Source organism: Marmota flaviventris, chromosome 12 (assembly GCF_047511675.1).
Source record: "Marmota flaviventris isolate mMarFla1 chromosome 12, mMarFla1.hap1, whole genome shotgun sequence".
Classification (NCBI taxonomy): Eukaryota; Metazoa; Chordata; class Mammalia; order Rodentia; family Sciuridae; genus Marmota; species Marmota flaviventris.
The window spans coordinates 27968597-27993376 of record NC_092509.1 but is presented as its reverse complement, the minus strand read 5'-3'; the positions used below and the strand labels follow the sequence as shown (position 1 = coordinate 27993376).

General features: G+C 43.5%; 1 protein-coding gene across 3 annotated transcripts in view; it reads right to left on the bottom strand.

Annotated features, from left to right (window-relative positions):
* Positions 1-24780, bottom strand: part of Camk1d (calcium/calmodulin dependent protein kinase ID) — a 388616-nt gene that overhangs the window by 51656 nt on the left and 312180 nt on the right. For all 3 annotated transcript variants that reach the window (XM_027944816.3, XM_027944819.3, XM_027944817.3), the window contains exons 4-5: positions 8198-8336; positions 1714-1840 (exon numbers count right to left, since the gene is read on the bottom strand). In XM_027944816.3, coding sequence (XP_027800617.1) covers positions 1714-1840; positions 8198-8336 — 266 coding nt within the window. The remainder of the gene's footprint in view (positions 1-1713; positions 1841-8197; positions 8337-24780) is intronic.

The window sequence follows — 24780 nt, the reverse complement described above, 5'->3', positions numbered from 1 at the left end:
ACTCTGAGAATCAAACAGTTGCCAGTTTGACGTGACACCCTAATTTCGCCAGGCCTTAAAGGGCCATGAAGGGGCTGCAAGTTCGCTGGGAATTTCCCACAATGCTCTGGTGCCTCCGGACCCAGAGTTTGAGGCTAACTCTTCTTAGGTCCCTGGGATGGTTCTATGGTTGGTGCCAAAGATGCACAGGAAGGATGCAAGCCCGGCGGTACTGTCTCCTCTTCCTGGGGCTCACCCACTGTCCTCATAGAGAAAGGCCATCAGGGTTGACGTGACAAGAATTCAGCCTTGTTCTCCGTTTTCCAATCTCCTTTCCCCCTTGCTCTCAGATATGGGTGGCTGAGACATACACCCTGTCTTTGGGTGTTTGCACAAGTGCATCTTCTGCCTGGAACCTCACCTTCCTACCTCACCTGTGGCTGGCCTATTCCTGTCACCTACATAAGTGCCCGTGTCTCCTCCTGGTCCTAAAGTCAGTCCTATCTCCTTCTGGCCCTGAGTTACTCTACCGGGTGCCCTCAGTTTTATTTTCCTCCTAGCACTCATGATCTGAAATGGTCCCATTTATTTGTTTCTCTCTGTCGCTCCAACTATAAAGCAAGCTCCGGGAGGGTAGGCTCTGTGTCCACCTTGTTCACAACCTCACCCTTGGGTTCAGAATGAAGTGGGGTTCCCAGTAGGCATTGTGCTGAGCGAGTGAACACATGGATATAAACAAAGGTCTCAACATGTTCACCAAGAGTTCTTGCTATGGCGTGGAGAAGTGTCCCCCAGTGGCCTTTGTATTAAAGATCTGGTCGCTAGCCTGTGGTGCTTTTGGGAGGTAATAGAGCATTTACGAGGTGGGGCCTAGCAGGAGGTGTTCTGGTCATTGGTTATGTGCCCTTGAAGGGGATATTCAGACCCCAGTCTCTTCCTCTTTCATGTGTCAGCCAGGAGGTGAATGGTTTTGCCACAGGCTCCCCCATGAGGTGCTGCTTCACCACTGTCCCAAAAAGCAACAGGACCAACTGATTATGGACTGCAGCTTCCAAAATTCTAAGTCAAAACAGATCTTTTCCCTTTAGAACCTGACTCTCTTAGACGTTAGTTCCAGTAACGAAAAGCTGACCAGTAGTTCCAATGGCCTCCCTCCAGGTCCCAGAAGACAGAGGACGAAGCTCAGCATTCAAGCGTTGAGATCTGTCAGTACGTTCTCTGCATTTTTATGTGTGGCACAGGATCTGCAGTTCTGATTTTAGGAAAAGCTTGAATAATTCCTGGCGTGGCCAGTACAGATCAGGATTGGCTTTTTCGAGAGAATGACTTTATCACAGTTTGAACCAGGTTCCTCATATCAATATTTCCTCTCTGGCTGTATCTATCTCAACATTTTGAATGTTTTATTGTGTCTGCACCTCATTGTCATCTCAATGTTTCGCAGTAAATCACTCAAAAAATAGATACATGCAATATTTCTGGTATTAGAATCCGGGAATTCATCCAAATTAACTGCAGGCCTCCAGTTGGGCTCCCAATCAAATCAAATAGGATTTATACTCGACTGTTAAAAGGTTTCAGGGGAAATCACTTCCCTGCTAACTTGTTCCAGTGTTTTTATTCTTCCCTCAAGAGAAATGAAGGCCAGTGTGATCACATGCCAGACTCGAATGACTAAAAAGACCCAAGGAGTTGACGTGGGGACACACACATACGTGCCCATACTCTGCTTACCAACATAGCCAGGGGTTCCACAGGCAGTGGACATCACATCTCCTTTGCCCTCCATTTTTGACAATCCAAAGTCACTGATCATTATTTTGGATTCTTCATCTTGACTGTAGTACAACAGATTTTCAGGCTAGAAAAAAAAGGAAAAGATGAATATTATTATTATTATTTTTACAAATCATGTTTAAAGCTGGGTTAAATATGGGGAACTCCTCACCAAACCGCAAAGCCTGTTCACACTTAAGAAAGTCCTTGACCTTTAGGCACAGCAGGTGCACCAATGAAAGCAGCATTGGTAGGCATGGTCCAGAGGGCGGCAGGGAATCTGGCCCAGGGTGTTGAATGTTTTGCCGACTCATGAAGATTAACCATATTTTAAGGCCATCTAAAAAGCCGATGCTTCTTGGACTTGAGGATTCAGTTCTTGGTTAAGGAAGAGGGCTTCACAGTAAATAAAATCACTTCTGCTGGTGGGTGCTCATCTGTTCCTTTCTTATTAGCAGCCCTTGCCCGCTACTTTTCTCGAATCCCAGGGCCTCTCTCCCTGTCCTCAGCATCCTCCCATGGTGTCCTGTAGTTGTGGCAGATGGGCTGCGTCAGTGCCTGCTGAGACTGTCAGGCACCTGCTCGCTTCCCTCCCTGGGAAGCAGAAGGACGGCATCTCCGACAAATCTGGAGTTGGAAGATGCAGTACTTTCTAGCCCAGTGTCCTTAAAGACTCTGAGATGCTGTGTGCATTTCTACAAAGCATGGGTTGCTTGTTCTCCTCTGAAGCACACAGGACAGAGCTCAGACAGCAGGCGTGCAGAGCAGAGAGCTTTTGACATTTCTTACAGTTTCTGTGTTCCTTTCTTCACCGCAGTTACCTAATGCCTGAGTACCTCGGAAGGGCTGAGGGGAGGCAGCCGAGGGATTGAGAGGGGAGACAATGAAGCATCCTTGTCCATTTTATGTCAAGCTGGGGAATCTCATTGCTCAGTGTGTAGGGCTCACAGAGACTGAGTTGCTACAGCCTTGGAGCTTGTTCTATGTCACTGAGCTGACCACCTGAACACAGAGGACGGACTTGCTTTTTTTTTAAATTTTGGAAAGAGTGGCTTCAGCCAGATGCAATGGCATAGGCCTATGATCCCAGCAGCTTTCGAGGCTGAGGCAGGAGGATCGAAAGTTCAAAGCCAGCCTCAGCAATTTAGCAAAGCCCTGAATAACACAGTGAGACCCTGTCTCTAAATAAAACATTAAAAAGGGCTGGGGATATGGCTCAGTGATTCAATGATTAAGCACCCTTGGATTCAATTCCTGGCACCAAAAAAAAAAAAAAAAAAAAGAGTGGCTTCAGTTAATGATGCTGTCCCTGTGATAACATCAAGGACTGTGGACTTGGCTGTTGTCCAGGAACATTCACCCTACAGGATGTTTATAAAGATTTACTGAGTGAATAATCATGGCTCTCATTTACATGAAACCTAAAGGAAACACAGCGTTAGGAATCTGAGGAGGAAAATCCTTTCCCCACACATTTCCCATCCGGCTTCCTCCACAGCCTGAGGGTGAAGCGGTTGCTTCTCCTATCAGAGGTTCCTAGTGAATCTTTGGTTCTTAAGTATCCAATTTTAGGAACTATTCTATTGTTTAGAGTTTAGAAAAGTGGTTCTTTGCACTGTCTCGAGGCAGAATCACCTGAGAATGTTATTAATGACATTATGAATGTATCCTATGGCACATCTGAGATGGGGCTCAGACAGCTGGATTTCAGAGCTCCAGGATGGTGGTAGGAGGGTTGTATTGTGCAGCCACTGCTGTTAAGAGGTTCTGAGAACTGGCCAAGGCTCTGTTCTGGACCAAACTTGAGTCAGGCTCCTCTGATACCTCTTCTCCAAGCCTTGACCTTGGCCTCCTGTGGCTCCCTCCCCTGCTCACCCTGCACAGCCCAGTCTTAGTAAGACTCTGGCTCATCCAGCATAGAGAATTCCACCCCTGGAATCTGATCACGTTCTTCATCCTCCACTTGTGATGTTGTTAAAGAGAAAAATTATTCAGACACTTGTGAAAGATGGTAAGCACTCTTTACCACTACACTGGGGATTTGCAGTAGGGCGAGATCAAACTCAACCCCAAATACTACAAGTGGAGATTTATAGCCCAGGAGGAGGGTGGGGTCAGTGGAAGAAACAGCAATGTGAGGAAACCTTGGAACTAAGGGAGATTCTGGCTAAACTGAGATTTTGCAAAAGGTGGGCCAGAGGACATATATTGTGGGTGGGGGTTAAGGAATTTGGTCAGATATGATATCAGGTATATGATTTTTGCTAAACTGATTCAGAGGATTCTTGCTAACCCTGGACTAAGTTTAAGGCCAGAGCCCAAGTCAGGGACTGTTTAGAGAAAGCACTAGGGAGCCTGGATGAGGTTGGGCCAAGTTAAAGTTTAGCCAAGGAGAGTCTTGGCCAGTTCTCAGAATTTCTTCACAGCAATGGCTGCACATCAGAATCCCAGTCACCCAACCACTCAGAGCTCTAAATTCCAGATACCTGGGCCCATCTCAGATCTAAAATCCAGATGTCCAGGTCCCATCTCAGAGTTGCTGTCCATTTCTAAGTCCTTGGCTTGTCTAAGCAAAGATCTTGTTATTTACTTTTGGCAAAAGTCACCCTACCCCCAATGTCCCCTCTTAGTAATTTTTTCATCTAGGAGCCCACCAACAACTGTTTCTAGATTCTAAGCAAGGAAGAACAACCCCTGTTCTTGCTGTGTCTGGAGCTGAGCTCTGTCTCTCTTCTCAACTATGCCAAGTCTTGAATAAGGGCTACCTTACCACTTTAACAAGTGTCGACTGAATTTTGTTCTTTAACAACCCAAAGGAAAAAAAAAAAAACTATCCTTCATCCCTAATAATAACAACATAAAAAGCAACAGGATTCAATAGTCACAGTGACAGGCCTGAAGCCTGAGATGAGATCAAGTTTGCAGAAGGATGCTTTCAAATCAGTTTTAAAAGAAAATGAAATGGGAGAATCAGAAGTTGAAATAGGAATAAGGCTTAGGAAATGGGGGGAGGGGGATGGTCTCAACCTAAAAGTGTATGTTGCTCATGCTCTTTTCTGAAACACAGATTGGGGATTATCCGTTGATGGACAGCATGGATCTGCTGATACATGCATAAAGTGGACTTTTCCTATTTCTGATTTTTAATCTTCCTCGCCCCAGGATGTCTACAGCTGTAGAGGTGAGCAGGAAGGAACGGAAGGCAAATCATCTCAGGCTGCTAAACAACACTTAAGACAGGCACAGGGCTGCCAAACAGCCAAGAGGCCCTCCCCACACATTCCCCCTAGAGGAGACTCTTTTGGGTCAATAGAAAGTTCTTTTGAAGAACCATTGCACCTGAGGATGGTCAATCAACTAGTCTTTCCCAGTCTGGATGGATAATTTGAATTGGCTCAAGTCTAGGGAAAGATAGTAAGACTTTTCCTGCAGGGTGGAGGTAGGGGAGCAGGGTTGGAAGGCCTAGAGACATTCTGGATGGGAGGCCCCAGGGTTTGTGGGAGGACTGTCGGGGTGGGTGGCATGGGGAGGGGACCTTGTCACACTGTATTATAATTCTGCCCAGAGTCCTAGAATAGCCTGGACTCACCTGTAAGATTATTTTGCTGCTTATTACAGCATCTTTGCAAGACAACTAGTGGCCAATACTCAAGGTACAATATCAGTCTCCACCCTATATAACGATTCCAGTAACAGTCTTTAAAAAGATCTGAATCAACATACTTTGGATAAAGCTAATGTCCTATAGAATCACACTCTTAAACCAGTAATCGTCAACTGGGGGCAGCTGTGTTCCCCAGGGGACATTTAGCAATGCCTGGAGATGTTTTCAGTTGTCAGGACTCCAAGAATGGTGCTGGAACTCATTGGGTAGAAGCCAGGGATGCAGCTAAACATGAGGGACAGGATGGTCTCCCATACAAAGGACGGACTAGCTCCAAATGTCAGTAGTGCAGGGGCTGAGAAACCCCAGTCTAAACCAAGGTGGCAGCTGTGGGTACTTCCTGTCTCAGTCCGTTCATTTTGAAAAAAAGATCAGATGATTGGCCCTGGTAGATTCCAGGGGCAAGGAGACACAAGAACACCTTTCTAGAAAGGAGGAGGAAGTTTATTTGCACATGGGGGTAGTGTCCAAGTTGGGCACTAATTTTTCATTAACATCATCAAGCTCTCTACTGCTCCGGCTTGGACCACAAAGGTGATTTTAATTTTCTCAGATGTTAATGAAAATATAATGTTGCAATCCCCACTTCCTCTACATAGATCAAACCTACCTGTACTTCTGAAAAGAGATCCCAAAAAATGTACTAAAAATGCTTATGTTCTTTCCACAGTGATATGCATAGTGGGTTTTTTTTGTTTTTGTTTTTTGTTTATTTTTTTTTTTGGTACTGGAGTGGAGGTTGAGAACCCAGGGGGTGATTTACCACTGAGAAGCCAGCCCAGCTGTTTTTATTTTGAGACAGCATCTCACAAAGTTGCTTAGGGCCTCCCTAAGTTGCTGAAGCTGCCCTCAAACTTGCGATCCTCCTACCTCAGCCTCCTGAGTCACAGATTACAGGTGTGCTCCTGTTGCCCACAAGCCTGGTGTTCTTAAAGCACCACAGGCTGGGAGCACCAAATACGTCTCCAAAAGCATTACATGGAAGCAAAGAGCAGAATCTCCCACTCAGCCCATCTGCCTTTCTAGGAGGTAAATAAAACTGCTCTTCCTGGATGTAGCTTATCTGCTTAGAAATTGTTTTTCTAGTAAGCACAGAAAATCAGACCCTCACACCACATCCCTGCAGTCACAACACTAACTTATACGGCTACAGCTGCCTTGCCTGCTGTGTTCTGGAAGCACAGAATGGGCACTTGGTGGAGCTGCAGGAGAGCAATGAAGCTCCCCCCAACTCCCCCGGCCTGAGGGCACCAGGCCAGCTCATCTAGACTGGCCTTGGCTCTCTGCAAAGCTTCCAGGCCCTGAAAATTAGCTCATCCTGCTCATGCCCATTTCACCCATCAAGAGATCTGCAAAGGGCAAAGGCTGAGAGGACTCAACTGACATCTCCATATCCCCTCATCCAGTGGTTCTCCAACAGAGATTCCTACACCAGCATGAGCATCACCTGCAACCCCTTTAGGTATGAAAGCCCTCCAGCCCCTGGGAGCCTGGCAGAATCAGGACTTCTGGGCCAGGCCAGCAAGCTATGGTTTCACTACCTCCTAGCCAGTTCTGACGCATGCTAACATTCTGCGTATCTGAAAAGAGATCAATAAAATAAAATAAAACAAAAGGTCCTAAAATCGCCTTTGGCAAGGAAAAATGGAAAAAATGAGAGAGAGAAATTGATACCTGGAGAGAAGAAAACTCCACAATGAGTCAGTGTGTGTGTGTGTGTGTGTGTGTGAGTGAATCCAGGGCCTTACACATGCCAGACAGGTGCTCTACCACTGAGCTTTATACCCCCACCCATCCCAAGTGTGAGTTTTTATAAAAAGAAAAGCTATACCATTTTATCTCATTTTATCTCTTGACATCCAGAAACAGATAAATGGGCAGATGCTGAAGTTCCATTTAACAAATATTTATTTATGATTGATTCCTGACATGGATTCAGATTCCCCGCAGTTGGTGTACAGTGTGGCTTCGCTACAACACGGTCCTTTTATTCATGCTATGGGTGGTGGGTGTGCAGGCTGGGGTGCATTTCTCTCTGGCCTGGTGTGTTTAGCTCTGGGGCCTGGACCTGTAACTATGGTAGCTTGGATCTACTTAGAGCACGGAGACTGGGCTGCTGCTTTTCAGTGTTCTGAGAGGTTCATCTGGGTGGCATCTATGCTTTGTTACCTACATGGACCTGGGTCGGGGGAGAGGAATGTGATGGGAAGGTGCCCACAGGCAGGCCTGGATCCTTCAGCACTAATGGATGAAGGGTCAACATGTCAAAGCCTCAAAAGAAATGATGAGGAAGGAAGCCGCAGGACACTGGCAGAAGGCTGTGCCTATAGCTCATTTAGCCGACCTTCCCGCAAACCTTCCATGTCCCCTCTCTCTCCTCTCCTGGTGCCTGCCTCTTGCTCCCTCTCTTTCATGTGCCGTGCTGTGCTGAAATGGGAACTGAATTTGGGCGAAGGGCTTTGATAGTGTTTATGTCTCGAACAGAACGATCTTTCCGATGGGCTTGAAGTAATACACACCCCAGGTCTCTGTGGCCCTCTGGTTTCATCGTGGTGATAAGATCTCCCCAAACAAAGATCAGCCACATTGAACTTCATCTTGTTCCAAGCTCCTTCTAGGCTCCCAAAGCAATGACAACCAAAAATACACTGATACCTGCAGTGTGTCCCACTCCTCTCTACTCAAAGCATCATTCCTCTCTCAGAATCAGTCCTCTTGGACAGGTGCACTGGGGGTTGAGGAGTAACTGGGGGGGGTGTTGCTAAGCAACGGCCTCACCTTGAGGTCCCTGTGGACGATGCCCATTCTGTGCAGATAGTACACAGCATCCAGGACCTGGCGGATCAGAGTGCTGGCATCCTTCTCTGTGTAGAATCCCTTCTCCACTATCCGATCAAACAACTCACCACCGGATACGCTGTTTTTTAAAAAAAGAAGAAATTAAGAGTTTGAGAGGAGCTGTCATAATTACTCAGGGAAAACCATCAATAAGGTGATAAAAGACCCAGACTGCTTTTCAAAAAGGAATCCATTTTCAGGTTTAGATTTTGCCCCACCTCTTTCCCAGAAGTGTCCTCAGGAAGTGTTCCACTGTCACGACAGTGGAAATGTTCAGAACACAATAAAAGGAATAAAGCCAAACCAGGATCCATGTACTCGTCAGGCTTTAAGAAATCTCTCCTGACCTTGGCCTCTGTTCTGCTGTGATGATATAAGGTCAAAATACCCTTCCTAAATGTTGGCATCATCAGATAAGGGGAGGGGGCAATCCTGTCTAGAAGTTTCCTTTGTGTGAGAAAGGACCCTTACACAAGGGGGGATGCTGTGGGCAAAGCCTTGGCCTCCCAGCAGGACATCTGGGTTCTTGATCAAGTTCTGCTTTTAATATACTGAGTGGCTAAGCACTCCTTGTCTCCTGGGACCTCAGTTTTTGCCTCTGTAAAGTGAGAGCGTTAATCTAGTCAGCCATTTCAACAGAGAGCAGGCACATGCCCTTGGAGGTATCACCACGTCCATCAAAGTCATTTGAGATTTACAGAAGAGAAAGAAATAAATAAAGACACTGTATCATATTATCACATCGCTTTGCTTTGGTGTTTATGGCATAATTTCATTTTAATTTGTTTTGAAATTCAGAATGTCTTTAATGGTTGGTTGGTTTGTTTGTTTGCTTATTTGTTCGCATTTATCAAAATGGGGACAAAGGTCAAGGCCTGGGGGACAAGCTCCACAGCCCCTTTCGTCTCTGAGATTTCATGCTTCTCTGGGTCTAATGAAGTAATGGAATGGTACAGTCCAGAAAAGACTCAACTAACTGCCTTCACATTTTTTAGAGTATACACTTCTCTAAGAAAAGTAGTGCTTTGTTCAAATCATCAAGCCTTTCTAGAAATAAACTTCAGGGACACATTAACACTATTACAAAGAAAAAAGAAGAAACAGATTTTTCAAGAACAACATGAAACAGTTTGTTTGAAATATTAAAATCATAAACCAGTTTTGAAACAACTCTACAGCTTTAATGCAACAGAAGATGCATCCTGGTAGAAACACACACACATACACAAAGGTATTAATTTCTACAAGTCATATAGCAATTAATGTGCAAGAACTCATCCACTGAAAACTTCTTTGTAAAAAGTTAATAAAGAAATAAAAAAAAAAAACAAATTGCAGCTATAAAAGGCTTATGTGTTAGTTTTTTCTATTACCTAGAGTCATTCCAAGTAATATTGTGCTTGGATGTTTCATTTCCAAAGCAAACTGACAAGCTAGATCAGAAAGGAAAGGCACTCAGGAGAAATAAAAAGCAATTCAAAGAGTGAAAAGAAATGGAAACAACTGAAAAGACACTACTTTTTGACAGCTATGTTGTTGAAAGAATCCATCCTTAGGTAATCCAAGGTATCAAGACATATTCTCCTGGTAACTGAGACCAAGCTTGCTCCATTCCTTGTTTTTCTAGAACTTTTCCCAGTGAGTTTCAAGGTCTGAACCTTTGCAGAACTCAAGGATGTACTACAGGAAATAGATGTCTGCCAAGGGCCAGGTGAGCCCAAATGCCTGGAGGCTTACACCTTGTTATTTATTGAACACTCATTTGACATTTATGGGGTGCCCACTATGTGCCAGCACAATGACTATGCACACTTGGTGGCAATAAGGCAGCATTAACGCCAAGGGGGAAAGTTTGTTGTGTTCCTGACCTTGTACCCATCTACCATTGGTCCACCTTCCAATGATGGCACAGCTAGCTTATGTTCCAGTACTTTCTCTCTAATGGCCTGCCTGCTACCACCGCCTCTCCTCTGCAGCTGTTGTTGGAGCTGGGGAAGGAATGCTTACCCCTCCTAGCAACCTCGCCTCCTCCTCTGAGCACTCCACCTCCCAAGTCTTGCCCAGTCCTCTGTCTCCCTCAAAGCTGATCTGCCAAGTTCCCCACTCTCTCAAGGTCCCTTTTTTTCTGCTACAGGATATATATGGTATTGATGAATTCTGTTCAGTTTAAATATGTGCACTACCAAAAGGGCCACAATCCAGTGAAAACTAAAGAATCAGTATGGAAAGATATGTAACATCACTATATTCTGTGCATTTAATATTCTGCTTCTTAAAACTGCAAATTGCACCAAGGCTCTGTTTTTGAACATTACTCAGAAATAATTTGGTTTCCTTGGAAACCAAGGCACAGGGGAAATGTTTAGAAACTTGACAATAAAAAAAATATGTAACAATACTAATTAAAAAGTCTAAATTTGCAAATCATTTTAGACTTTTCAACTATCTCATTAACTGTGCTTTTTAAAAGTCCGCTGTTAGGGAATGAATGTTCCCCTTCATTCTTACTTGGAAGCTGTAAGCCTAATGTGATGGTATTTGGAGGTGGAGCCTTGGAGAAGTAATTAGGTGTCAATGAGGTGATGAGAGTGGACCCTTGGGTTGGAATTTGGGCCCTTATAAGAGGAAGAGAAACCAGTGCTCTCTCCCTCCACCACGGGAGGACACAGTGAGAGGGCAGCCATCTGTGAGTCAAGAATCTCACCAGAATCAGACCTTGTTGGCACCCTGAGGCCGAACTTCCAACCCCCAGAATTGTGAGAAAATAAATTCTGCAGCCTATGGTATTTTACTATGAAGCCTGAACTGAGACACCCACTTATTCTCAAAAGCACTTGAGAGGTAGGCAGGGCTAGTATGATGGTCCAAGAATCACTGCTGAGGAAATAAGTTTAGCTTCATGGTGAGGCACAGGTGTCACTCTCCAGTTGGGAGGCCAGGCTTTGCTTGGCTGCTGTTTGGCTGCAGAGCTGACTGATAGGTCATTTTCCTGAGTCAATAACCTTCCCTGGGAAACCTCCTATGCATGTGGTTTAAAGCTCCTTGTTAGACATGGAATCCTCCAATTACAGCATCCGAAAAATGTTGGAAAGGACTAGGGTCAGGAGATTAGGAGAAAAAGAGTAGAATCATAACAGATCAAGAGATAAAATGGAATCAATGGGAGCTGTCTTAGTCTATTTTCTGTTGCTAAGAACACAATACAATAGACTTGGAATGTTATAAAGAATAAAGGTTTATGTTTCTAGTCCAAGGTCAAGGGGCTGCATCTGCAAAGCCTTCTTGCTGGCAGAATCCTGAGGTGGTGTGGGTCTTCATGTGGAGAGTTGGGGAGTTTATAAGAGGCCCAGCCAAACTGCTTTTTATAACAGACCCACCCTTGAGATGACCCATTAACCCAGTGATTTTCTTATCACATGAATGCATTAATCCTTTATTGAAGGCAGAGCCCTAATCACCTCTTAAAGGTCCTACCTGTTCCATTTATTAATATCTCATACTAAATATGACATTTCAATATATATTTCAGAAGGGAAAAACCATTTTCCAATCATAGTAGTGGCTATTGGGAGAGAGACTCAGCTTCAAGGGTGCAAAGGTGGAAAGATGAATGGAATGCCAAACATTAAGGAAGCAGAAGAAAGAAGAGATGGTCAAAAATTTGTTGCTCTTCTGAATTCCATCTTTGAATTTTATTTAGAACAACCTGTCTTGGCATGGAACTTGGGTTCACTCAGTCTCTGATCTTCCTCACTCATTAGAATGTACTGCTATCATATTGTATGTGGATTTGAAATATGCAAATGTGAAATAATTCGATATAATAGTCTCAGCAAAATTTCAACTTATTTGCAAATTTATCAGTAATACAAATCCCTTCAAAATGAAAAAAAATTAATTGTCAAGAAACATAAAAGTTGCTGGGTTGAATAAAGAGTAGCTCTTTGTCAGTATACCATGCATTTTTTTTTTTATGATTCTGGGAAAACCAGTTATTGTTTATATGCACTTGAACTTCACCTGATTTTAGGAGATATTATCATTTTATCTTAAAATTAATTGCTTATTACAATTGAAAATGTCTGTGGCTTCCTAACATTAGCAACCACACATTTGCTATAAGGAAATACGGGCGTTATTGCTGTAAAGTGGGCTCCATCAATCTATTCCTCTAGAACAAAGTCAGATGTAATAAAACAACATGCAGAAGGCCAAATGGTACAGGGCTTCGAGTACTCTGAGAAATATTTGCAGCAGTGCTGGGTCATAAAAAGCAGTGGCACAGAAAATATGCCTTGAAATTCACGAAAGCAGAGACAGTGGAGAGGACACAGGTGACATGCTACAAGAACAGTGTGGTCTGGATGTGCCCCAGAGCTAGGCTGGTTACCAATATGTTTTCTAAGAACCATCTGCCCCTTTACATTTAGTCCCAGGGGAAGTGCTCTTGAAATATACAGGCTGTAGTTAAGAAACCATTTTTCAATCAAGAAACCCCAAGGTCCAGAGGATGGATAGGTACATTTTAGCCCAGTTAAGTGAAAGGAAGTTTCCCTTCTCCATCTTTTCCTCAGTCAAACCCCAACCTGGCACTGTCTGGGATTCCCCTCCTCCCCGGCACCATCATCGGGGCTGGTGCCTAAAATCCCCACGGCTGTATCTAGCTTTGGTCCCTGCATACCCTGCTCCTGGGGGATCAGGGTACCATCTCCAGGAAGATCCAGGCTTAATCTCACACAACCTTGCCCTCAATATGTCCCTCCTTCAACAAATCCTACTTTATTAATTAAAAAAAAAACACCTTTATTCTTAAGAATTCCATTTCATAATATCTGCCAGGTCTTGATCTGTTCAGAAATTTCCAAAATATAAATTCATGCCTCTCTATCTAGTAAGCCAGATAGATTCAACCCCTTCTATTCCTTATACTCTGATTTTGACCATTTGCCTTCCTGGTTTTGGGGTGTAACAGACTGATTTGTGTCCCCCTAAAATCCCTATGAAGTCAATCCCCAGTACACCTTAGAATGTGAGCACATTTGGAGATAAGGCCTTTGGAGAGGCAATTAAGGTTAAAGAAGGTCACAGAGGTGGGCCCTAATTCAACTGGACTGGTGTCGTTATAAATAAAGGAAGAACGATCGGTGGTAGAGTGGGTACTTAGCAGGCTTGAGGACCTGGATTCAATCCCCCAGCACCCCCAAAACAAGAGGCACCAGGGGTACTGTGGATACAGGAGGGACCATATGAGGACAAGGTAGTCATTCACAAGACAAGCAGATATTCTCAAGAGGCACCAAACTGCTGACATCCTGATTTTAGACTTCCAGGCTCTAGAACTGTACCAATAAAATCCCATTGCTTAAGCCACTCCATGGTGTACAGTCATGGCGCCCATAGCAAACCCATCTGATGGGCACCAAAAGGGTGTTCCATATTCACACTGTGTATCTTTTATTTAAGAATTGTATGCATCTTTCCTCAGCATGCTGTGTATCTTTGAATGTACAGTCTCTTTTTATTATTTTTTTCAAAGTTTAGGTTCAGGGGGTGGGGGCTCAATGTTTGCTACTTTATTTGTATTGCATGCTTTGTTTATTCACCAGATCATTGACCAATCCTATATGGAGCCAGTCAGTATGTTGTCCCTAGTCAAGTGGGGTTGTCATACACAGCCGAGTGAAGCATAAAATCAGTGTTCCGATTGTGGTAGGAAGAGGAGTGGTGAAGGTGTTTGACTATAAAGGTCGCTGAAAGGGACCTTGGGTACAGGGCGGAAGGATGGGACAAGAGGAAGTGAATCTGTCCTAAAAGAAGGAGCCATATTTAACTAAGTGGAGAAAAGCCAATGGGCAGGCAGAGCCCAGAATTTGAATTATCAGGACACAGGGGAGTTCGTGGAAGGAGAATTTGCTGAGCTGATATCTACAGGGAAATCGTCCATGAAAGAATGTCATTTCAGCACCTACAGCACACCAACCATTTGGTGCGCAGTGCAGGTTTGTGATGGGGGAGCTACAAAAGAAGCTCCAGTTGATGGTCAAGACTACCGAGACTAATGACAAAATTGCCCAGCAGGACATCACAGAAGGGAGAAACCAGATAGTAACAAGGCTTCCTGGAGGACATGCCTAAACTACCTCTGTGTCCTGCAGCCTGGCATAGTACTCAGTGAACTTCAGAGAAACTGAAGCTGGACCTTGAAGGGAGGGAGCCTCTGAGACCTTTGCTTGGGTGGGACCTCAGTGACAGCATCACCTGCCTTCCATCTACACCTTCAGTTCCCAGCTAGCTGCCCCTGAGGCTGACCAGGAAGAGTGTGGCTATGGGTGAGAAAGAACTAAAGGCATCTGGATTTTGTTTGGGAAATCTACTTGTGGAGACGATAGAGAAACTGTACTTTTGTATTACTTAGGGGAAAGAGGGTTAAAAGATATGTGAAGAAACTATTTGCATGATCAAGATTTTGAGAGAAAAAATAGCTAATCTCATCTAAACCCAAAGCACCTGTTCACATTCCAAAAAAAGATCATCACAAATCATTTTTTAAATTTTTTTTGTGCCCCAAGAGGGCATGCTATTCATATTGAATCCCCAGCACATATGACTTTTCAAGTGGGAGAAGAGAAGAAAAATAAGTAAATATGTGAAAAAATAGATAATGTGAAAAAGTGCCAGAGGATTGGAAATGCTGTGCAGAGTTAGACCCAACGGCATGAGTACCTGGTACAGCCACTTTTAAATGGGTTGGGAAACAGTCCTTCTCAACGACAGATCACAAGGAACCAGTAAGGATCGGGGGGAGAACACTCCAGGCAGAGGGATAAGCCTGTCCTAAGACCCCAAGTGGGGCAGAAGTCTGGAGTGACTATAGCTTGATGGGAAACAGGGAGAGTGTTTTCAAAAACAAGTTTATGGGAAAGGAAAGCCGAGGTTGCAGAGGACCATGTAAGCCGAGGGTCAAGCAGGGTAGGTCTATTCTCCATTTGATAAGAAGTCACTGGAGCGTTTTTCAGTCTGGTGGGAGGCAGGTGAAGTGATTTACCCTTTTAAAAGATCACTCTGGTGGCTGCTGGAGGTGGGCTGTAGATGCATGAGAGGAAGCTGGCAGATCAGAAGGGGGTCAGGTGAAGGCTCTCACTGGGGAACACAGGAGTCAGCAGTGGACAGAGGCAGGGTACGTGTTAGAAACACAGTAGGCAAGGCTCATGGAGGAAGTTGGTAGGGGACCCCAAGAAGGAGAGGATCCCATTTATTTTTTCTTGCACAAGTCGATGACGACACCACTATTTAAATGGGGGCTGTGATTATTAATTTTATGCATTAACTTGACTGGATGGGGGGGGGGTACCCAGGTTATTTGAATAACAATGATTTCTGGGTGTGTCTGTAAGGATGCTTCTGGATGAGATTACGATTTGGATTGGTGGGCTCAGTAAAGTAAATTGCCCTTTGCCACGTGGGTGGGCACATAATGCAATCTATTGAGGGCCTGAGCAGAAAAAAAGATGGAGGAAGGAGAAATTGACTCCTTTTGCCTCCTGCCTGACTCTTCAGCTGAGGTATCAGTCTTTTCATACTCTTGAACTTGAATTTATACCATTGGTTTCCCTGGTTCTCAGACCTTTGGATGCAGACTGAACAATACCACTGACTTTCCTGGGTCTCCAGCTTGTAGATGGCAAATTGTGGAACTTCTCAGACTCCATAATCACATGAACTTATTCCAACCAACCAATCAATCAACTGATCAATCGATCAATACCTCCTATGGGATTTGTTTCTCTAGAGAACACTGACTACAACAGGGGCCCTGGATAAAGAAGAGATTTAGAGGAATAAAAATATCTAGAGCAGCCTTGACCAATAGAATTTCCTGAGATGATGAAAATGCTCTTTGTGGGTATTGCCCAGAATGGTAGCCACTAACCATGTGTGGCTAGTGTGCATTTGAAACATGGCTGGTACGACTGAATAACTAATTTACAAATTTTATTTATTTTAATTAATGTAAACAGTCACTTTGTTTTCAGTTACCACATAGGACAACGCAGATCTAGAGCCCTAGGTAGAATATGTGGAGTCTGCGGTGCCTATTGGATGAAGCAATCAAGCAGGTAGCTATTTTTTTTTTATAAGTCTGAAGTTCAGAGGACAGAGATTAAAATTAACAAGACATCACTATTTTGAAGCTCTTTAAAGCCAAAATGTGATCAAGCACTGAAAAAGTGTAACTCAGTTAGAGAAAGGGGTATCTAATGGCAGAACTCTGTTAAACTAGGAAGAGCTAGCAAAGTAACAAAGGTAGGAAGCAAAGAAGGAAATAGGGTATTATGGAAATCATGGCCAGTCCTACAAATGCTGCTGAGAGATCACGTAAGAAGGGGACAGAGAATGTCCATTTTGTTTGGCAAGATGAAGGCAAGGACTGGGGCGGAGATTCAGGAGTCCCCGGCATAGGAAATGGCTGTAGACCCTGGGACTGGAGAGTTTCTGGGTATGCAGAATACCCAGCTCTGAGCTCTCTGAGACTCATTTTTCTCATCTAGAAAAGGGCTGATTGTATCCATTTTAAGAATTAAGTAACACAATGAAAAGAAGATGCCTCTGTGAACTCATGGTTTGTTTTAGGTCCCTTGTGAATGATAATTCTCTCTGCCTTTCCATGGGGGACCTGGCACCACGAGCACTGATTGACAGGGAATTCTCATGAAGGAAACTTTGAGGATCAAAAGAGTTGCCTCTTGGGCAGGATGACTGAGGGGCTGCTGGTTATCCACATTGAAGAATCCCTACTTTTATATTTCTGTTTCCCACAGACAGGCAAGGGATTTTTTTTTAAATATAGCCAATCATTTGACTAGGGTAAAAATTTCTGTCTTACAACACAATCTCATAAGTGAATACTGTGACTTCTGCACCAACTAGATCTCTTTCTGTAACTTTATAAAATAGGACTTGCAGGTGAAGTTCAGAAGGTATGGACCCAGTCTGGCATATTCCTGGAGATGTTCTAGGTAAATGAAGTGCTCATTAACCCCAGATGGTGACCTTCTGGTGGAACTTAAGCAGTATGAACTTTATGCCAACAGATGTTCCTGAATGTATTAAATATAATATTAGAAAAATTATCTCTTTGACTATTACATATTGATTGGCCTTTCTACAATTAGTTCCAATTAGGAAGATTTTACTTGGCAGCACAATTATTTTTCTATTATAGTTTTTCTAGTTTTAAAGCAATTTTGCATCCCTTGAGTGGATAACAACTGAAAGAGATAGGAGACGGTTCTGGAATGGGTCTAGGAATACAATTTGGTTACAGATCGCCTGCAAAATTGACAGTTCCCGCATGGGGAATTGCCAGTTGGCTGTAAGCACATCTTGGTCTATCTTGGGTAAATGACTGCTCAAAACTGATGGAGAACAATTATGCAATTTCACATATGCTCAGAGAGTTGGAATCTGAAGGCAACTGATAGGGCCCTAATTTTATGACAAACCTAAAAGATGCATTTTTAATTTCATTATTCAGTTTTAATGGGAATTCATTATATGTGTTTATATTTGTTCTGGTGTTCCTAAGCCAACGTGGATTTCTACTGAAAAACCAGCACATGTGTGGGAGAGCACATGAATTTAGATGATTCAGGAAGGATTTAAGATGTCCTTTGGAAACAGCAAGGATGAAACAAAAACTATCTGTCCAAGGGTCAGCCTTGCAAGATGTCCACTGCCTGTGCTGGTAAAGTCTCAGTGGCTCTCAAGTTCACCTTCCAGCAACAGCATTGAGAAAGGCACACAAGGACAGGTGCCCAGTTCTGTCCACTGCTGTGCCTCAGACCCTTTCCGCCTACTGAAGCTTCACCTGTTTTCATCTTTCTATTCCTACTCATCCTTGAAGCTCCTGCTTGAATGTCCCTACTTCAGAAGAGCCTTTTCCTAACCTCACACGAGATTAGGTTGCCCATTCCATCCTCTCTCGGCACCCTGTATTTCTAGAGCACACACCAGCTGTCAACAATCATTAGCATATTCATGTGTGAGGCCTGTCGTACTGTGCCACCCAGCCCAGACTGAACTCTATGAGGGCAGGGCCCTGTCTACCTTGTTGGTTGCTTGTCCCCATCCCAGACTTCTGAACTACCTGCCCCAGAGAAAAAGCAAATGAAATATTTGCCAAATAAAGACTTGGACAAAACTGCACAGTGAGTGGAGTGTGGGTCTAGCTGGGCGTGACCTTACATAGTCTGTGCCATGGGACACAGACAGAAATTTCCTGCAGCAACTGGATGCCAAGGTAATTCTTTCTCAACCTCCACCTCCTTAATTAATTAATTAATTAATTCTTGAGTCCCCCACCCACCTAAATTGGTTACTGGCTTGCATATTATAACTTTATCTCGCTAATCATCTCTCCCCTTTGTCTCTTCTGCTTTGAGTTTTGCTTGGAATGTGCACTGTACTTTCTGAATTATGTTCTAGAGCCCCTGACCCATCCACTAAATGGCTTTTCCACTTGGCTGTCCCTGGTTTTGCGCAGGGACCCTGAATATAAGGGTCCCTATGCCACAGAAGGTCACATCTTAAAGCATATAAACAACAAAACCCTTGAGCACATTTTTATAACCATCGATTTAAAAAATCATACCAAAAAATCATTTACAGCAATGCGGTAAAGATGAGTTAGTGATACAGGGCAGCCTGTGGGGACAGAGTGACCTCCCTCGGATGTCGATGACTAAATGGCAACGTCATGGTCCAATCCATGTCACGTGGACAGGGTGAGGCAATCAAAACTGACAGATCAGGCCACAGAACAAAAGCTGTCAAGTCATGGCCACTGGTGGTCACTTGTATACTTTGACAGATAACTGCCTTCCCTTGTAATTGCACAACTAGGCATTATGCATGGGAATGCCTTTGTCAATTCCTGTGCTTATTTAGAATTAAGCAGATGAAACAGACCAGGTGCCAGGTAGGCAGCCACTGCACCTGGTTCCTGCTCACTCGGCTCCAAGTGCTTGCAATCTGAGAAGAAAACCTCTCCTCCTGGCTGTGCAGCTTGAAAAACACATTGCCTGTGTATTCTAGTACTCACAGTAGGCAAAAGTACTTCTTACTGAAGGATTCCATTTTTTTTTTCTTCCTAGCACCCACACATTCATCCTTCACAGTTGGTGTAGAGGCAAAGAGATACCACATGACATTGAATGAGACTACTACACATTCCAAAACAGCATTTTAAACGACCCATAAGATCACATTATGTTTGCATTATGTAGTAGCCTTAATGATACAAAAATGACAAAAGAAGTTTTTTCCCCCCAATATTTCTAAGAATGGATATTACTAACCTCAAAGAATGAACAGCAACTGTATGAAAATGATGGTCTTGACATTGGGGTTGTAATTTAAGATGAATAGCTCCTTTGCATTATGCCTGAAATTTAGGAGCTACTTCTGGCAAAGATTGTTAGTCAAGGTATATAGCCCTGGTTAGACCTATTCATGCTTTTACACTTGGATTCATTTCCCTATAAAGAGAAATTATCTACTAAACTATCTGCAGTTGCAATCAAATTTAATGGAGAAACAGAAACCACATAATGGATTAGCAGTCTTTGGGGCCACATTTTGTTATACTGTCGGTCATTACTGATCGAATAATCAATCACCATTGATTGACTAAAGAACATTTGGGGGCTGTGCTGCCTGGCACAGTAAAAAGTGTCTTCTGGTGGGCAATAGAACTAGCTATTGTCCTCATGGAGGAGTCACTCTGGCCACCAAGGACCCCACGACTCAAAGCTTATGGCGACTACCAGTGCTTTTTCAAAGCCTAAAGAGAAAGCTCTTTCTAGGAGTCCTTTGCTTTATTTCTTCAGGTTTTATAACTATCCTAAAGGAAAACTCTACCAGTGTCTCCACCCTCCTCCTTGAGCCCCTCCTGACCCTTGGCATCCCTCCAGGCCAGAACCTAAGTCTCTGGCTCAAGCCTGCAACCCTAAGAGCTTTCTGCAGTCCTGTCCTTTATTCTCAATATTAGGACATATTGGCTCTTCCCCGCTACAGTTTTACAAGAGACCCTTGACAAAATTACTTCTCACTCAGAGTATTCTGATGGCTACTAAGTATGGTTGCTTTTGAATAATTTTTATTTATTTTTTCTTATTTTTCAGGACTGGGTATTGAATCCAGGGCTATGTGCCTGCTAGGAAAATGCTCAACTGCTGACCTGCCTCCTTGGCCCTAGAAAAATCTTTAACAAATAAGAATAGGAAGAGTTTAGTTACCAAGAAGCATGAAGATTAAAGACAAAAATCTCATTGTTCTGGACTAGACCAGATGCTGGGGCAGATTCTTAATACCTCTTTGCTGCATCTCTGACTTGGGCTGTGATGGTTAATTTCATGCAACTTGATCAGGCCACAGTGGCCAGATTTTTGACCAAATATTTTTCTGAATGGTTGTGTCTGTGAGGGTCTTTTTGGATGAGATTAACATTTAATTTCGGTGGGTAGAATAGGGCTAACTGACCTGTCTAATGTGGGTATACCTTATTCAATCAGTTGAAGGCCTAAATAGATCAAAAAATGTTCTTTCTCCACTGAATAAGAGGTAACTTCCTGCTTGACGACCTTAGCACAACCCCAGTGCTAAAGTAGTCAAGCACTGGCCTTTTCCTGCCTGTGGACTGGAACTGAAATAATAGCTCTTCCTGGGTCTCGAGTCTGCTGGCTTTTAGATTGGAACTTAGACCAACAGCTCTCCTGGGTCCTAATTTGCCAACTGCCAATCTTGGGACTGTTGGCTTCCGTAGCCATATGAGCCAAGCCTTTAACTTATCTGTCTATGTACATCCTGTTGGCTCTGTTTCTCTGGGGCACCCCAACACAGGTGCTTTCAGCTCTCAGGGATCCATTAGCCCCAATTCATGGCATTATGTATGGCATCAGACGGAAGAATGCCTGAGCTCTGTGGTACAGGGACTTTGGATGCCTTTTATTGATGTCCCTCCTTTCACTTGCAGGGAAAGCCACATTCTGAGCTTTAGGGGTGCTCATCTGCTGTCCCTCAGTTCTGCAGAGGCACAACTCCTTGGCCCTGCCCCAGGTTGTATCCTGGGTAAATCACCTTGTGTCAGTAACTCCAATCACAGCTATAGAAGGGAAAACATGGGCAGCACAGGGTCAAAGAAGAGTAGAACAGCAGGGGCAGTGAGGTTAGGGAAGCAAGACAGAGAAAGTACTTTCAGGCATTCTGGTCTGAATTATTGAGAGTCTCCACAAACATTTTCCTGGAATGGGAATGTTACTGCACAGAAAAATCACATTTATAAAGAATTCACCTACCACTGCAATGTCCCTCTCAATTTCTGGCAAGCTTTTCTAAGATGCACAAGCCCCAGGTGGACAGGTTTAAGATTCAGTAATGTATTCATAGCTACGCAGGTAACTCTAGGCATTGAGCCAAGTGGTAAATGTATTTCTGAAGGACAAAAACATAGCAGAACCAATTAGAAGTCTGAGATGCTATCTAAGTAGGAAAGGGGCCCTGAAACACATCTTCAACAAAGTTACAATTCTTTTTAAAATTAGTTCATGTTTTTTTGTGGTGCTGAGGAAGGAACCCTGGGGTTTGTGCAGCCAGGCCCATGCTCCACCCCAATTGAAAGCTACTGTTCTCCATTCACAGTGTTCTGGACTAAATGTCTTTCTCAGACTTTCTTGTATTTGGAAAACCAAAAAATCCACATGGAGCAATTCTTTAAAACCTCACCTTAGGGAGAGAGACACCTTCTGCAGTGCTACCTGCATTATTTACCTTTCTTATTCTCTTTGGCACATTCCATTAGTAGTATCTTAGCTTGGTAAGTGTGGGTGCACGTGCATGTTTGTGGTTGTATGTTTATTTTGAATTAAGAGTTTTGGTTCATGTGGGTCTTAAAAAGAAGAGTAGGTCCGGGTACAGTGGCGCATCCCTGTAATTCCAGCGGCTCTAGAGGCTGAGGCAGGAGGATCTTGAGTTCAAAGCCAGCCTTAGCAAAAACAAGGTGCTAAGCAACTCAGTGAGACTCTGTCTCTAAATAAAATACAAAATAGGGCTGGGGATGTGGCTCGGTAGTTGAGTGTCCCTGAGTTCAGTCCTTGGTAAAAGAGCCCTTATGAGCATCCTTTACATCCTGGGAGTACAATGGCTATCAGCAGCCATGACCACTGAGCACTGGTAGGAGGCTTTGTGTGCACAGAACTGAGAGCTTCAAGTACAGAACTGGACTTGTGTTTTGAACATTCACCTTCCTTTTCTACGTCTTTTTAAAAATATGCCTCTCTGCTTTGCACATGCTAGAATGGCTAGAATCTAAAAACAAAGCAAAAAAAAAAAAAAAAAGGAAAACAAATGTTGGCAATAAACATGTAGAGAAATTGGAACCTCAGCCATTGCTGGTGGAAATAAATGAGAACTAAGGAAGCCACTCTGGAAAATAACTTCACAGTTCCTCACAAAATTAAAGTGTAGACTTACAATATAACCTAGCAATTTCATTCCTAGGCATATACTCAGGAGAATTCAATACATATGTTCATATAAAAACTTAAATGTCAATGTTCATAACAGCTTTATTCTTAATAGTTGGAAAAGAGGAAAGTACCCAAATGACCATTGATGAAAAAATGGATAAATAAATGTGATCTACATAATCCATTTATGGAGTATTATTTTAACCACCAAAGGAATGCAGTACTGATAGATGCTGCAACATTTTAAGTACACTGAAAACGTGCTAAGTGACAAATCCAGACACCAAAGGCCACATGCTGCAGGACCCCATTTATATGAAACATCCAGAATAGGCAAATCTCTAGAGAGAGAGAGTAGATTAGTGATTATTCAGAGGAAAGGGGAACAAAGAGTGACTGCTAATGGGCACAGAAAGTTTAATTTGGGGGTGACGTGAATGTTCTGGAATTAGTGTGGATGGTCCCACAACTTTGTGAATGTACTAAAAACCACTGCATGGTACTTTACCAAGAAGTATCCGACTTACAGCCCTTTTTGACAAGGTACCCTCTTCTCTTTTCCTAGACCCATTATTTTATTAAAAGGATAACAAATAAGTCCACTGAGGGTGTACTCTTATGTCAACCTTGGAAATATTTTTGTCTTGCCCTGTCTTGACCCATCTCCTCTGTGTCTATTCTTTCATTTTTAGTGACATGGAAAGATGGTGTCTTGCTGGAGCGAATCTTTCTTTTTTTAGACAGCCTTTTCTCTTTTTCCACTTTCTGTCTGCACACACCTATCCTTACTTAAACAGCCCCCACCTGGAACCTGGGTTCTTATATTTGGAATAAAGTAGACGAATTATAAAGCACAGAGCCCTTGTCAGAAGTGGTATTCTTAGACAGCCTCTGGGAGTGAAGAACTCCTTGGCACAGGCAGTTGAAGACATTTTCTCTGGAAACGGCTCTTCATTACATCTTCCAAGGTCTTAGGTGACCTCAACGAGCTGCTAAATGGCATCTCACTCACATATTATTCCTATCAATAGATCCTTTCATTTAAGAATTTAATTGCACTAAAATCTCACTAATGTAACTTGCTTCAAAATATACTAGGCCAATTTTTTTTTTTTAAGCGAGTGTGCTATTAACAAGATGAAAACGTTCTAAAACTGGATCAGGGAGATGGTTTGCACAACTTGGTAAATTTACTAAAAATCATTGAATTCTATACTCAAAATGAAGGAATATTATGGTAGAGGAATTTTTACACCGTGATAAAGTTGCTATAAAAACGAAAACAAGAAATAAAGAGCCCAGCACAGTTATACACACACCTGTAATCCCAGTGGCTGAGGCAGGAGGATCAGGAGTTCCAAGCCATCCTCAGCAACTTAGGGAGGCGCTAAGCAACTCAGTGACACCCTGTTTTTAAATAAAATACAAAAAAGGGCTGGGGATGTGGCTCAGTGGTCCAGTGCTCCTGAGTTCAATCCCTGGTACCCAATAAATAAATAAACAAACAAACCAGGGTATGGGAGCTGGAGAAGTGGGTGGGTGCAAGTCAACAGCAGCTCAGTGGCAGAAGCTGGTGAAGGGTCACTGTAGTGGATGCTGTCGTGTCTGCTTAGCTCACTCCTTAAGGACAGTCTAGGTGCTGAAGTATTGGTTGATGATGGTTCCTGGCTGGGTCCTTCTGAAGGCCTCTCCTATTTAGCATAAGAGCTTGCTTGCTTGTCCTATGTCACCCTCGATTGGGGCAGCCTACATTTAGACAATGAGAAGATATAAACATCTATCCCTGCACCCTTGTTCCAAGTCAGGAGAAATAACTGAAGGGTCGCTTCAGCTCCAGAGTTCTGGGAAGTGGCTGAGGCCTTTGTCTGGGTGGATTTGCAGGGCAGCTCCCCCGAATTCCTGCTCTGCTTCCTTCCCTGCTTTCAGAAAACCACCTGCACCCAAACCTCTGCTTCAGAGGTTGTTTCTGGGAAAACTGACCCAAGACAGAGAGAGACT